This window comes from Plutella xylostella, chromosome 18 (assembly GCF_932276165.1).
Source record: "Plutella xylostella chromosome 18, ilPluXylo3.1, whole genome shotgun sequence".
NCBI classification, from domain to species: domain Eukaryota; kingdom Metazoa; phylum Arthropoda; class Insecta; order Lepidoptera; family Plutellidae; genus Plutella; species Plutella xylostella.
The window spans coordinates 7,340,611-7,356,047 of NC_063998.1; the positions used below are offsets into that span (position 1 = coordinate 7,340,611).

Here is a 15,437-nt window from a genome sequence, read left to right on the forward strand (position 1 = left end):
TTCTGCTACTCAGCGACTATCTACCTACTAGGTACAAATAAAGTTAATCTTCTTCTAGAAGTGCGGTCAACATGCGAAGATTCGCAGCGCGGCGAATGAAATCTGGGTGGAAGAAGATGGCTCCAGAGTGGTGATGTCCGAAATTGCTAAATATCTGGAGGCCCACAGTTTGACCAACGCGCACTACGCCAAGCCCGACCCGACACTCACTTTCTTGCCGCGACTTTAGTATAGCAATTAGCAGTGTATCATTTATACTGAAAATATAAGTAAGTATCTGTAACATTGAGTTTGCAATTATGAAGTTGGCTATTTAAAAACTTAGCAATCTATTGGCCATTGTCAAGTTTTATGCCTATAGGAGTTTACACGAAAGTCGCGTTTATCTTATTCGAAAACGCCATGTTGCTAATATATTTTTTGTTTATGGTTTTTATGTTGAATTAGAATAAAATAATGGTCTCAACTAACATTTATCTTTCGTTCCGTCAGTAAAATTCTAATATTACGTTTTTAGACAATTTAATCCATTTTACACAGGTTTATTATTTAGACAAGGTTTCTTAAAGAATATATTTACATAAAATGCACAATGTGGCCATTTCGACGATGATCATATTTCAAAACAGTCTTCTTTGATATGAATTCGTCTCCTTTGTCACATCGGTTTTAAGACTTTTAAGTTAACACAGAAAATGTTATTGAAAACTATTTGAATGGTCATATCGATATGTAGGTAATTTGTATTTGTTACGTTTATACACTTGATTGTTCCATATATGGTTGATAGGTAATTGTGAACGTACCTAGATACTGCTTACATACATGAACTTAACCTGAGTTAGGACTAGAATATTATAGAAATGAAGTAACCAATTATTCGCAATATACCGACCTAGGATACTGTGACATAAATCAGAAAAAATTGCCAAAATTTAACACTGGACTAGACAAATATATGTACTTAGTAATGGTATTATATCGTTGAGCTGGTAACACCTTAAAGTATCATGCAAAATTAGAATATATTTACATGTTTATTGCAAACTTCAAGACTATGGCAATATGATAGCTTTTAAAACAAACACATATAGACAGTGACTAGAACATTATAATACTGTAAGTAACTTACCTAAATGCTGGGGAATTAACTGAATTTCAAGTATAAACAAGAGCCTATTTACCTTAATGTAGTATGAGAACTTAATAATATAACAAAACAATATAAAATATAACTCGTGGAAAGCAAAAGAGCTATCAACATCACAAAGTCTTACAAAAATTGCAAGTCATCACAACAATCATAATCATACGAGTATCAAGAAAAATACATACTTAAGATAAAGTTGATTTGAAAATGGCTGTACAGTTAAAACTAGCATACACGATGAATTGATTTATATCATCAAAGACACTTCTCTTAAATAAATTAAAAACCTATTTGTACCTATAATATTATAGTACTTAGCTAAACACGGAAGAACCGTATTTTTATCATTAACTATTTGATTAATTTTAAGGATCTTAATGCTGATTTGTCGCACGACCGACACTTGATACTATTAAATAATGAAAGAAAAATTTTTCGTTAAAAAAACTTGTTCCTTTGAACGTGTTTCTAAAGGCGAATACACAATGCTGTAATGTATCATGCTATGTAATGTCACATAATTATTATAATGAAAGAAGAATTCTCATGTTGTAACGCCTTGCGCGCACGAACTGTGCACACAACGCGCATAAATAGAGAATTTCATGAATGGGAATTATTTAAGTGTGTATCCGGCTTTAGTAAAATTAATAATGTATACCCAAAGTTGTGAATATTCAGTTATAAGTTATAACAGAAACAAATTTTTAGCAGGTATGGGAGTAGATATATGGCCGAATCATAATGTCTTACTCTTACAAGAATGTAGACATAGGCAGCACAGCACTCGAGACTCCACTGTTCCATGGACTCCTCCGTCTATGGTCGCTCTAGCTTGTCTGTGGCCGCTCTAGCTTGTCTGTGGCCGCTCTAGCTTGTCTGTGGTCGCTCTACCTTGTCTACGGCGCGTAGTCGTGCGGCGGCGCCGGGGAGTATTCGGCGCCGTGCAGCAGCGATTAAGTCTGGTACTGCAGCATGGGCGCGGCCGCCAGGTTCGCGTGGTGGCCGCTGTTCATCCGCAGCGCTGACAGCGACTTGTTGTACCACTCGTCCTCGGCTGTCATTCCTGCGGGGGAGACGGTGTGTGAGTGGTGGGAGGTGAGAGCTGATGATGATGATGATGATGATGATGATAATGATGATGATGATAGGTCTTAAACCTCTGACTGATTTGGTCTCCTTAGCTTGTAGGATGTGGGTTTCCGCTATTAGTGAGTGTCTTTTTGTGCCAATTAATTAATTATGTATAGGTTGTATAGTTGTATAGGTACGTAAAGTCATAAAAGCATGAAATCATCGCAATGTTCTAAACATCGCTATGATCTACAAGTTATAATTCGGTTTGTGAGTATCTAATGTGTGCGTTTCCTACCACGATTATAGAATTAACCAAAACATAAGTCAAAAGAAACTCCCTAACTAACAATGCACACATTAGCCTGTGTGCAGCCGGTGTATCCCGACAGCGGCGTTTCAATCCGAGAAGCTTTCACGTAGAGTGGCAAGACGCTGCCCCAGTACATAGCGCTATGTGTACACGGCTATGTATAGAGAGGAGGGTCGGGAAGCGAATAGTGAGGTACCAAATCACCCTCGCGTTTTCTCAAGATGCAATCTCGCCGCAGGAAATAAGATATTTGCCAAGACGCCCGCGGGCGCCCGGCAACGTAAATGTACTGGAAATTTTCTTATTAGAATGTCTACGGTACGATGCCTCGCCTCCATTACTGCGGGTTTTTTCACCACGCAGGAATCTTGGGCCGGCGACGAATTTTTCGCTTTATCACGCTCCGCTTTTTTCGGGAAGCGACGGCTCGAGCGAAAAAAGTTATCAGCGGCTCTCGAAATTGGAAACCGGAGCTACGCTTTTTTCAAAGAAATGCGTGTGCGGAAACGTTACACAAAGGGACAAAACCCTTTTAGGGGCGTTTATCGTTTAAATTTAAGGCAAAATTGTTTATTAAACGCCGTAAGCGTCTTGGGCAATATCACTGGTCACCTCTATCTAGGTCACTTTAATCTCAGACGTACATGTGTTATAGCTAGCCAGGTACACCTATACCTATATCTAGAATCTTGAGGAGACAGGTAGTGCGCTATTAATCTCCGCCAGCAAATTATTGTCCACATACATCTATGTGTATAGGTTAGTACTCAACCAAAGTAAGGTAAAATAAACGCATATAAGTAGTTACCTTAGATAATTTTTCAATAGATTTTGTGAAGTGATTATCTACCCAACAATCACAAGCTAGCTCTGAACAGTAGGTACAGTATAGAAACAATCTAATTCCACGGCATTATTTTAGTACCGGTATTTGATCCGGTCTGCCGGCTTCCGGACGATAAAGACCAAGTTTTCTCATCAAGTGGGGATATTTCTATAAAGGCGCCGATTACAGGCGTCCTTATAAACTTTTTAATTAGCTCGACGGATCCAATAGAAAGCTGATGGAAGCTGCACCGGCGGTGGAACCTTGTCGTTTTGCATCACTTATTGTTGAGGGAACCGTTATTGTATGAAATAGTATCATATTTTGAGACTAATTTGAAGCTGTGGAGGATTTTGTCGTAAGAGGAGCAGGTATGTTCCTTGAGGAGGATAGATATCAGTTTTAGGTTGCTACTACTATTTTAAATGTTATTTGTAGTATTTTTAGTTGTACCTAACCAACGTTAAAAACCCCCGAAATTCAACACTAGTCACATCACTTTTGAATGGCTAAGCCGATTTTGATAAAATATTCGCTATATTTGCCAAGAACATTCAAGGTAACATTAACATTATGACCCAATAAAAACAAATCGACCATCGGTTCAGCCATTTGGGACCTACCACAGACGCATAATCTTACAACACCCCTCTTTTCCGTCGGGGCTAAAACTAGTGATGACCAACTTACCCATGGTGTCCTGGCGCATGCCCACAGCGCTCATGTTGGCGCCGTGGCCCATGGAGAAGCCCTGCGGCATGGGGTACGAGCCGCCGCCCATCTGGGACAGGGAGAAGATGTCCTTCTGCAGCTCCTCGTAGCTGCCGTGGTGCTGTGGAGGAGGGAGGGGGTCAGTTGTGTTGCTGGGGATAGGAGCTAGTTTTCTTCTTCCTAGCTTTTTACGTATTTAGAGTCGGTGGGGATGCAGGCTATTTAAAAAAAAACTTTATTGTATAGCTATTGTGGTGGCCTTAGTTACCATTAAAAACAGGAAAATCCAGGATAGAACGTAGGGCTGGTTTAAAATGAGCGTAACAAGGTTTAGGTTAGGTTTATGTTCGTTTAAAGAATTGCCCAGCAGTGAGCTATTTTTATAGCAGTCAGTTTGCTGATGATGTTTATGAATTCCAACGGTAGTGGTTCTTGTCAGATACTGGACCATGAGAATTATAATAATTAATAGGTAAGTATGTACAGTATCACTTTGATGCTTTATTTTTCGTACGCTGATAATAACGCATGGCTGGCTTTATTCGACGGACATTTTTAGTTTTTGCGTACAACATCCACCAACATTTTAAACAATATTAATTCGACTAAATCAGAACTCATAGTGGGATAACATTGAATTATCAAGTTGCCTCTACACCGCTGAAAACTTTCAGCTGCATGAAGCGTACGCACATATATATTTTAATGTTTTTAACCGTTCGGTTTTATGTTAATGAAAGGCCGCGTTAAGTGTATCTATCGTGTGGTCCAATCAACACTTCGGCTAATGGGTAATGGGATATCACCGGCATATAATATGATGGCGGCGAATTATCTGGCGGCCGAACATACCGTGAATGTGTATAAATGCATTATAATGTCGACATTCATAAATGTGCCGCGGGGTTTATTTTTTGGCGGCGGCGGCGGCAAATGGTGCGGTGCAGATAAATGTGCTCATGATTTTCATGAATGTATGTTGTTTTTGTTGCGCGAATAGGTGAACTAACTTATAGCTAACAAAGAATTTTGATAGTGTTAAGGAAAATATTTTGGGGCATCCGTGCCGTATTTTTATCTATATTCTTATGAGTTTTCTTTCTTTTTTTAATATTTTTAATCATGTAGTCTGACTCGTATCATAAGCGATTACACACGTACGTGTAAGAATCCATGTAGGTATGTGTGTTCCTTGAATGAAAATCCAGTAAATCCAATGAAAAGATTTACGGATGCATCAATTATTTGGGAACAATAGCAGCTTAATGCCTACTTTAAAACAGAACGCAGAGCACATTCAGAAATTGGACTTCAATCAATAGCCGATATGACGAATCGCGAAACTCAAAGTAAATATGATAATAGCAGTCGTATTCGCAATCAGCGGTAATGGCGTGTTCGCGTGAGTATGTTTTCATTCGGCATAATTATCGCTTTGGTCGCGACATTGTGCGGCCGGTCGCTCTGGAATCGCATTACGGTACGTAATCAGGCTTTGATTAGCGCGCGTGCAATCTGCGGCCGAATTGTGGCCACGTGTTTTTTGGTTATTCGTACGTAAGTATAAACTGTAGGTGAAATAATAATGTTAGGTTATTCGTGGGAATTTCGGTATGGAAGGAATCAAACGTTTAATATCGTTTGTGGGTTTTTAGCTTTATTTGCAACGATCAGCAACATTCAGCAACTAATTTTTTGTAGTTATACCGTTGCGGTACAAAATCTCGACAGCTGCATTGTATCTCTCACTCTTCTACTATGTAGGTAGGTAGTTATAGTTAGTCCCAAAATTCCATCAAAATTAATGGGCTTGGGCCTAATGCCATTTTACAAAAATATCAATTACATAATGGAATAGACTTTACTGTAAACAGTATATTTGATATGTATTTGTATATTTATAATTTCGTTATCAGCCGTACAATATCTATATACGAGTGTAGCATAGCACAGGACCGTACACCTTTGTACATCCAAGAAGCCTAAACATTATACCCTGCAGTAAGTACATATAAAACAACAACACGTAAATCAGATCACCCGTTTGGAAGCTTCGCTAATACAGACAGATACACAGACACACAGTGACATTAAACTTACAACATCTCAGGGTTGCCACATACCTGCGGGTACCGGTTGATGGTATTCGGGTGCGGGTAGGGCTGGCACCTGTGGTACCCCTGGATGTTTAGAACTTTTAGAATAACCCATTAAGCCTAACCTTGCCCCTACCCTACAGTAGCAGTCTTTCTCTCTCTTATTTTAGGGTTGCCACATACCTGCGGGTACCGGTTGATAGTATTTGGGTGCGGGTAGGGCTGGTAGCCGCGGTACCCCTGGATGTTCCTCATCATGCCGTTGCAGCCGGGCAGCACGGCCGGCGCCAGCGCCTTCTGCAGCTGCTTCTCCTGCTTGCGGTACTTGGCGCGCCGGTTCTGGAACCACACCTGTGGGGGAACGCAGGGTTATGTAGGGATAAGAAACGGAGGAATAGCGTATTTAGTTATGTAAATAAAATATCACGTGAATAAAAATGTACAGCGAAAAGTGAGTGGCTCGCTTGTCAGTTACCTCTGACTCTCTGACTATCCCTTCTGGATTACAGTCGTGAGCATTTATTGTGTAAGCAAATAAACTGGTATAATTAATTAATGTTCGATCGATAAAATCGCTTTACTTATTTAACGCGTAGCGCGTATTGTGTAATGATGTCATTGCGTCGGGGAAGTATTTTAGTATTTGGATACGCGATAGCTTAAGCTAGATTTATTTATTTATTAAATATATGGAGGTTGAAGCTAACAGTAGAACTGTAGATTAGCGCCGTGTGTAAAACACGATCCAGTTACATTTTATTGTATATCCTATCCTGCCTACGCGCTAGACTTGTTTTATACGCTGTAAAAGTGCTCTAGTGTTTGTCACGCACACGCTAAGAAGACGAGCCTAGGAATGTACAACTATACATGTATATGTATACTTTGTAAATTTTCGTGCAAAGATAATGCAGAGTTCGGGTAACCACAAATAGTACATATCGACGGTGGAAAGGCAGAATGTTTGAAGCGCCATGACTTAAAATGTTCACCAGAGCGATTTAAAGTTTGAAATTTTCGAAAAAAAATCATATCTCTGTAATTATTCTAGCTATGGCATTGAAAATTGAAATACGTAAAATTGAAATAGTTTTCTATGTAATTCTGTATATAAAATGAATGTACATATTCTATTTACTGTAATAAGGGACATAAGACATAGGCATCTGAAATCTCAGTCAGGTAAAATTGGCTTAAACGACATTAACATTTTAATAAAATACAACTAAAAACAATTTAAAGACCAAGGAGATTTAACCATCACACCAGCATAATGTTTTATAATAATTTATGTTACTTTAAACATTCCATAAGAATGAATTAACCGCCGAACTAAGGCAATTTATATCTAGGATGAATGACTTAAAGAATAAATGAACTTATAATTAGACCTCAGAACTCGAGAACGGTTGAACCGATTTTGGTCTAGAAACATTTGTGGAAGTCCAGGGAAGGTATAAAAGGTAAGAAGGGTCAGCTAGAGTGAAAACAAAAATTTCATAATATATGGGGCACGGCAGTGCCCCCACTAAGTCAAGCAAAGAACGTACCATCCTTTTCTCGAAGCATTATGTTATTATAAACTTTAGTAACATATTGTTCACCGCAAAATCACTTTGAGATTGAGATCCAAGTGATCAGGTTTACTTATTCATCAGTCTCTATGCCACCATTCTGTCACCGCCTTTGTCCACCTTCCGTCTTGCCTTCGAGCCAAGTGTCCTGCTGACTCCCATTTCAGTTCAGTGACCTGCATACCGACGTCGAAGACTTTTGTCTTTTGGCGAATTACCACGCTGGGAATACGGTCTGTAAGCAAAATGCTTTTAACATGGATCGCTCCATAGTTCTCTGTGCAACCCTGATTCGGTGCACAGTTTCCTTGGTCAGCGTCCATGTATCGGCACCTATGTTAGTGTGGGCAAGACACATTAGCAATTATCAATTCATAAGCAGCGTCGCTCGCTTTATACTATCTGTCAGATTCATACAAGATACGCTAGATTTGATAAGCAAGCGACGATGCTTTAGGATTGTTAATGGCTAATGTTTAGTGGTGGTAACACCAAAGGACTACCACAATGTGAGTTAGGTCTCACCCGACAGCCGGACCGAGAACCAAATCGACAGACGATTAGTCGAAAATGGAGACACTTCTGGATGTTAGGAATAAGAGGGTTGCTGATGTCAATAGTGATCACCACTACGTCGATAGAAAAATCTGCTTGAAGATAGTGGGAGTTTAGGAGCAGGCCACAAGATCTGCCAAAGGTGTCGTGTAAATAAGCTGCAGGACCCACAAGTTAGAAGATAACTTAGTATCCAGATCGACAACAAATACCATCTACTAAGCCTGGACGAGGTCTCATTCAAAGATCAAAGGTCTGGCATCAAAGACGTGTTGTTAAAAATTTGCGAAGAAATAATAAGGCACAAGGAACACTTAAAGAATGAATGGTATGTCTAAAGAAACATGGGATATGATCAACCATCAAGGAAGACTTAACGTCGAACTAGACGACCATTCCAAAGAACCACCATTATAAAGAATCACTTACGTACGAGTATTTTCTTTGTGAACTTAATATCAAACGTAATTTATAAAAGGACAAACGCTGCTAGGGGTGACTCTATGTCCAGAAATGAGACCACAACCATCGGCTGCCATAAGAAACATGAAGGATCTATACAAAGCATCTTGAAGAACATTGCAACATAACCCAGGATATCTGCTTGTTACTATGGATGATTGACTTTCAAGATGGTATGGCCACATTGCCAAAGTTTTTAATGATCCTAACCACCATCTGAGGAGTTGGATGCAGATGCAAATATACCAGGAGCATCTTGTATCTTGATGCATAATCGTAATCATTATGATTAATAAAATCGGCAGGTCGCTAAGGCTAGTCAGAGGCCTTCGGGCGGCTGCGGCTTGAAAACGTCTGACAGTTGGGTTGCCCACTTACCCGACAACTCTCTCAGCACAAGATTGCTTGTGTTGGGGCCCACCAACCCGCGCTAGGCCAGCGTAGTAGACTAGGCCTAAACCATTCCTTCATTGGAAGGGGACCCGTGCCCCAGCAGTGGGGACGTAATGGGTCGTGATGATGATTAATGATGAGATTTATGACTATCCTGCACCTTGACAGAAATTTAAATATCCAACCCTCAAATAAGACGAATTGATACGGACCATACGATCGCTGAAGAGTGGCAAAGTACCAGGGAACGATGGATTTCCTACGGAGGCATAAAAAGCAGGATAGATGCAATATACCAGATATTGCACTCTTCAGCGATGGAGGATGATGAAGTGAAGTTAGAGTAAAAGTTAATTTAATTCATGTCCAACTTTTTCCTATAAGGTTTGCTTTTCGTTAAAATACTTTATTCTGAAAATTATGGGATACAAACAGGTCGTGGTACTCGTGGTCACTCACTTAAAACGTGGTCTTCTATTTCGTATAATTACCTAACAATTATCAAAATCGGTTAAGTTGATCCAGAGTTTTGCGCTTGGGAACACATTTTCGGTTAGATTTTTATATAGATGAGAAATCCTGTTTCTGACTAGATTTTGATATAGGTAAATTATTTAAGAATAAGTTTATTTTTGATATATAATTTTTATTTTGTATAAAAAGTAACGTCATGTTCATCATCATCATGACGACCCATTTACGTCCCCACTGCTGGGGCACGGGTCTCCTTCCAATGAAGGAAGGGTTTAGGCCTAGTCCACCACGCTGGCCAAGTGCGGGTTAATACATTAAAAATATTTTACATTAAGAACCATATTGTCATAGAAAAAATATTTTGTATAAAAAAAAAAAATTTGGTTGGATCCTTTTAGTTAGAGAAACGTTAAAATTCCCTACTTGCATAGAAACAGCAATTTAGGAGAAGCAAATGTATATTTTTATTAATAACTCAATAAATATTATAGCAACACTATTATTTAGAACCGTAATATAATAGATATTATAATTTAATGTAGTTATCTGGTGATAAAATAAAAAAATATTTATAAATAGTTTTATACTGGCGAACGAATCTGAGTTTGCACCTACGTAATTACGCTGCGCACGCGGCGCCAACTGTCGCATAGACGCATGTCCTCTCCGAATGAACGTCCCGGCGGGGTACTGAAGCGACACCTTTCCAACCGGTCCTATTTATATATTGGCATTTTCACGCAATATCCTTCTGGATATAATAATAATATAACAGCTTAAACACCATAAACCGCTTCATTGCGATTCTTTTGAATTGTTTTATATCACTTATATCAATTATCTACAAATCGCAAAAAACCGCTTAAGTGCCAATTGTACCATTAAACAGATTTAGGTAAAGTTGTATTAACCGCCAAACGCCGCGAGTAAGACTGACCGGTAAAATGGTTTAAGTGCCAGTGAGGCTTAAATTACAATTACGTAAAATATATTAAGTGATTTTATGTTATATTTGACAGGAAGGCATTTAGTTTTATATCCATTATGTTACATTTCGCAATCAGGTAGGTCGCTTAAGTAACTAATTATACAAATTCACATTAATTCAAAATGAATTAAGTCACAGTGTTTTACTGTTTTAGTAAGGGTAAAATGTTTTATATAACTTTATTATTGATCATGTATGTTTGAACATACAAATGACTAAAAAAGTGGCTCTTAATACAAGAAAAAAGTATTAAGATTTCCAAAATCACCGATGTCTTAAGCGCCAAAAAAGTGCTCAGATCGAAACGAGACCCGCACCATTCAAAAGAGAAAAATCAGGCGATTCCAACGGTGTATATAACTCATATTCGCCAAAAGTGGCGGATAAAACATTCTGCCTTTCCACCGTCGATATAGTAAATTTGTATACGTAGTAGATAGAGTAGTAGGTTTAGTGATACGCTTTACCATGTTGTCTACATGGCACGGCCTTCGCTCGCTTTGTCATACCCGCATTTATTACCAGCGTACACTCAACTAACATTACAGCTGAGGCTGGCATGGTACAGTCATCAAAAGAGCTACATTAGCCACCCCCGCGCAAGTACTTAAATTTTATGATCCACTCACGGGTGATACATGACATGAAAAATAATTTACCTTTAGGTATAGAATGTTTTATATTCGTCGATCTTCCACCCACGAGCCTGAGGACCAAACCGTTTGCGCTGGGGTGGCACGCATATCTCTTTCGCTAACTATACATTCTGCGACAGACAATAGTAGGTAGTATAATCTGTATTGTCAACAGGAATGAGAGCCACCGTTTGATATGGTGATTAGAACTGATTAGGGGGCGGGGTGGGGCGGCGCCCTCGCTCCCTCCGCACAAATAACCTATACTCCCTCCGGCTAAATGCCAACAACCGTGTAGGTACATAATGTCGATCGATGCGAGAGTACGTGCTGTTATGTTGATACCTAAAGTGATGGTTAGATTCTCGGAGAGAAGTAAGTTTGAACAATTCCACGGTTGTCAGTCAATGAGAGACCTAGAGATGTTATCTATACTAGAGAACTAGAAACCTAGAAACATTTAATTTTTATTTAAGTATTATAAAGGCTTGTTTATGGCCCTGATGTGAGTAAAGATAGAATGTATAAAAAGCTGACATTGCTCACAGTTACAGGTTGCAAACGTATAGCCCTACAAAAAGATAGTTGGTACGATATATTTTTGTAGAAAGCAATTTGTAGTGAAACAGGATAAGTTTTATATATTTTTTATCGTAACAGAGGGAGAGCGTTGTGACGTAAAACGAACCAATTTCCTTTTTCAGTGGTTTTACGATAGTTCCAGGAATAAGTCTCAGTCACTCATGTTAATTTCGTAGATACTCGTATTCGTCGTTTTCAAATAAAAACCAAATCTGTATTTAACTTTTTTAGTATTTATACAATTAAACCGTAGCTCAGGCAGTTTTAAATATGTTTCAGAAGAACGGAGCTGCGGATTTGAATCCCGTCCAGGGCAAACTTAAGTATGATGAGCACATGTCATTTATTTACATTATATCGGTTTTGTTTATCTTATAAGTATATATAGTATATATAATGCGTATTTTTGTAAATATATCAGCCCTCCGACTCCCATGAAGTAGGTTATACTCTTATAGCTTAACCTACTCTAGGGTTGGATAGCCGTGTGTAACTAATCCCGATATTCCCACAATATCATATATTTTTTTATAAATAAGATCACCCAATAAACCTTTAAAAAGATCCCTTCAACTTTACATAATACAATATAAATAGAACATCATCAATTTACGTAACAAACTCTCGAACGTTTAACGAAATACCTATTTTCTTAGAGAGAATTATCTCGAGCAAACGTTCGCCTTTAAACTGAAAAAGCACGAGGACCCAACAAAACATTTTCTTATTTCCAATTGTAGAATTCATTTGAGGGCAGAGACAATGTGGAGGGGCGCGGGGATGAGCGGCTAACTTCGTTACGGATCCATTTGATGGGATTGCAATGCCTCAGGGCGCCCCCGCCCCCCGCGCCCCGCCGCCCGCCCCGCGCCCCCGAGCTCGACAAGCCCGTATTTTTATATCGAAATTTCTCCAAGAGAGCGACGTCGTCGTCTTTAACGTTTACATTCTTATGTGCTGTCGCCTAAATGTTAATAGCCTCCTCCGTACACCTACACACGTACAGTATACATGGTCGTGTGTAGTTGTACATGTGTTTTCGTGCTTTTAACGGTGGGTAGGTGAAAGTCTCCGATCTAATGACATTTCGCAGAACCTTTCATTTTCTTAACTCGAACTTCGTCACATATTGCTCGTAAAAGAAAAGAGTAATGTCGTCCCGATGAAGTGCGCGGAGAATAAAATGTAACGTCGGGGCTCTTTTGTGAAAGTTAATGGAGGTTAAGTACGGGTGTACGCAGCCAGTGACATGGATTCACTTCAATTTTCTCAGTAAATTATTCTCAATCACTCCGGTGACGCCGAGTTTTATACCGGATCTGCTTTATAAGATTGTCTTCTAAGATTATAAAAAGATATTCTATCAAACACGGACCTAAACCCATGCTAATATAATAATTATGTATGTTTCTGAAAAGATATTCTATTTTTAAAGCTTTACAAACACGGACCTAAATCCATGTAAATAACAATTTTGTCTACATACAGCATTGCTACGCTTATGCTACGCCGAGGCTACGAGATTCGTAGCCGCGTAGCGACGCTGCTACGCATCCCCCTATACTACGCACGAGAGGGTGATACAGGGAATATTGAATTATGGAATCTATTAGGCGTTTTTGCCGATTTGGAAATAAAAGAATGTTCGAATTGGGGCGTTTGGTGAAGTATAAAACATGTTGTTGTGAATTTTTTGGGAAGTTTAATAATTTAATTTTTTAAGATTTTATATTTTGTTGTGTAGTATTCTGTGATTGGTGGTAGTATCCTACCTCCTACTAGTTTACCGTCGAAAACTTAAATTTGATACACTTTTTCATTTTGTACTTATACGCAGAAACAGATCATTGTTACTTAAAAACAAAATAATAAAACTTAAAAGTGCTCATAAAATATTCATACAATGCGCAAATTTGCCATCACAAGGGACACAGTTTTAAAACTGATAAGATCGCGCTCGCATCGCTACTTTTGCCCGACAGATGTCGCTTAATCCAATCCGCCTCGGGCACGCACAAATTGCATTAGCCGAGTATTCGCATCATTGATATTTCGACAATTCGAGTACTCGATTCTTGTCGTGAGACGGACGCATGCTCTGTCCCGCTCTCTCCGCCGGCGGACGGACGCTCGCCACTCGCCAGAATTTACCGAGATTTAGCATTTATGAATTCGAAGTCCGTTTTATGGCTATTGCTTTGAATTTTGGTTGGAGGATTTTGAGATTGATGGCAATGTACGCGTATATCTTAGTTTGACCAGTGCTTTACAGTTTATGGTATACAAATAACTATCCTCAAAATTACTTAAAATTAAGCTAATGCATTAGTGCAAGGTGTGATTAGTGATTACCGTGATTAATTAATTATGATTAATTAACTGAGTATAGCGCTTCTAAATGACTATATCTTTATCATTTCTTTGCTGATAGTTTTATTATAGCCACAATAGCAAGTCGTCCTGCTATGGAGAAATGCATGATTTCATTTCATCAAAAAAAGGATGATTCCAATCGATTAATCCCCTTGCATTAATGATTTTTCAAATGTAATAAAAGTTACCGCTGAGTGTCAACACTAAATATTAACATAGGAGTTCAAGACGTATAACTATGACCATGCAAACCAACCAAGATCATTATCAGCTGCTAAGTGCCAATTTCTCCATATCTAACCGACAGGGATTGATTTATAAATTGAACGTCATCTCCATATAAAATTCATGACAGATGTGTCAAAAGTCAACCACTACTCCCTGGTTATGCTCTAACCGAAAATAGAGAAATATGACAGACAGAAACAGTGAGGTTATCGCGAAGTAAAAAAAAAGTAACATTAGGACGTACCTTAAGTACCTAGGTGTCAAATTCAATACATTTTGAATCCGAAAACCGTTGTCAAAACTCGTTTTTGATAAGGGGTCCCAAAACTGTTTTGAAGTGATAAAAAGCTCTATGAATTCTAGGGTATGTAGTTGAAGATGAGGACACTGACCTGTATCCTCGCCTCGTTGAGCTTGGTGGTCCTCGCCAGCTCCTCTCTACAGTATATGTCGGGGTAGTGCGACTTCGCGAACGCCGCTTCTAATTCTGCTAATTGCTCCTGTAGACCAAATGATACATAAATTACACATTTGTAAGGAAATGAAGCGGCGCTATAGGCAAGGCACAGGTTGTTTGTTAGTCCGAATCTGCTATTTTATGGTCACAATCAATCAATATTATGATAAATAAATAAAATATCTGAGGAAGTCTCACACATGGCCTGACCCAAACCAGGTAAATTCTTTACTCATAAAAGATACCCTGCCGAATTCAGAACCATCCAGCCATAATGTGCCAGAGTTACGATCATTATATTCCAATATAACAATTTCCTCTTTCATGGTTAGTAAAACCAACAGGAACTGATCGTTTAGCTAAGATCAAAGCTGCCGCGTCATATCAAAAGGTGTATCATGACTAGTCTACACAAGTATAGTTGCTGGATGCTCGTCTGGTCTGATATCAAAGAACCTACCTCCGTATACAGCTTGCCATATAATAGAATGGGATTCGGTAGAAACCAATGTGCATTAAATCAATTACCGGAGACGACCTTTCAAC

General features: G+C 38.9%; 2 protein-coding genes across 2 annotated transcripts in view; one reads left to right on the forward strand and one right to left on the reverse strand.

Annotated features, from left to right (window-relative positions):
• LOC105381723 (cilia- and flagella-associated protein 61) overlaps positions 1-470 on the forward strand; it is a 35,062-nt gene extending 34,592 nt beyond the window's left edge. The window contains exon 33 of the mRNA XM_048627171.1: positions 59-470. Within this exon, the coding sequence (XP_048483128.1) occupies positions 59-229 (171 nt within the window). The 3' untranslated portion in view covers positions 230-470. The remainder of the gene's footprint in view (positions 1-58) is intronic.
• A 1,434-nt stretch (positions 471-1,904) lies between these two features.
• The window catches only part of LOC105381722 (homeobox protein unc-42), a 28,113-nt gene continuing 14,580 nt past the window's right edge, over positions 1,905-15,437 (reverse strand). The window contains exons 3-6 of the mRNA XM_038114120.2: positions 14,827-14,934; positions 6,354-6,521; positions 4,054-4,195; positions 1,905-2,216 (exon numbers count right to left, since the gene is read on the reverse strand). Of these exons, the coding sequence (XP_037970048.2) occupies positions 2,107-2,216; positions 4,054-4,195; positions 6,354-6,521; positions 14,827-14,934 (528 nt within the window). The 3' untranslated portion in view covers positions 1,905-2,106. The remainder of the gene's footprint in view (positions 2,217-4,053; positions 4,196-6,353; positions 6,522-14,826; positions 14,935-15,437) is intronic.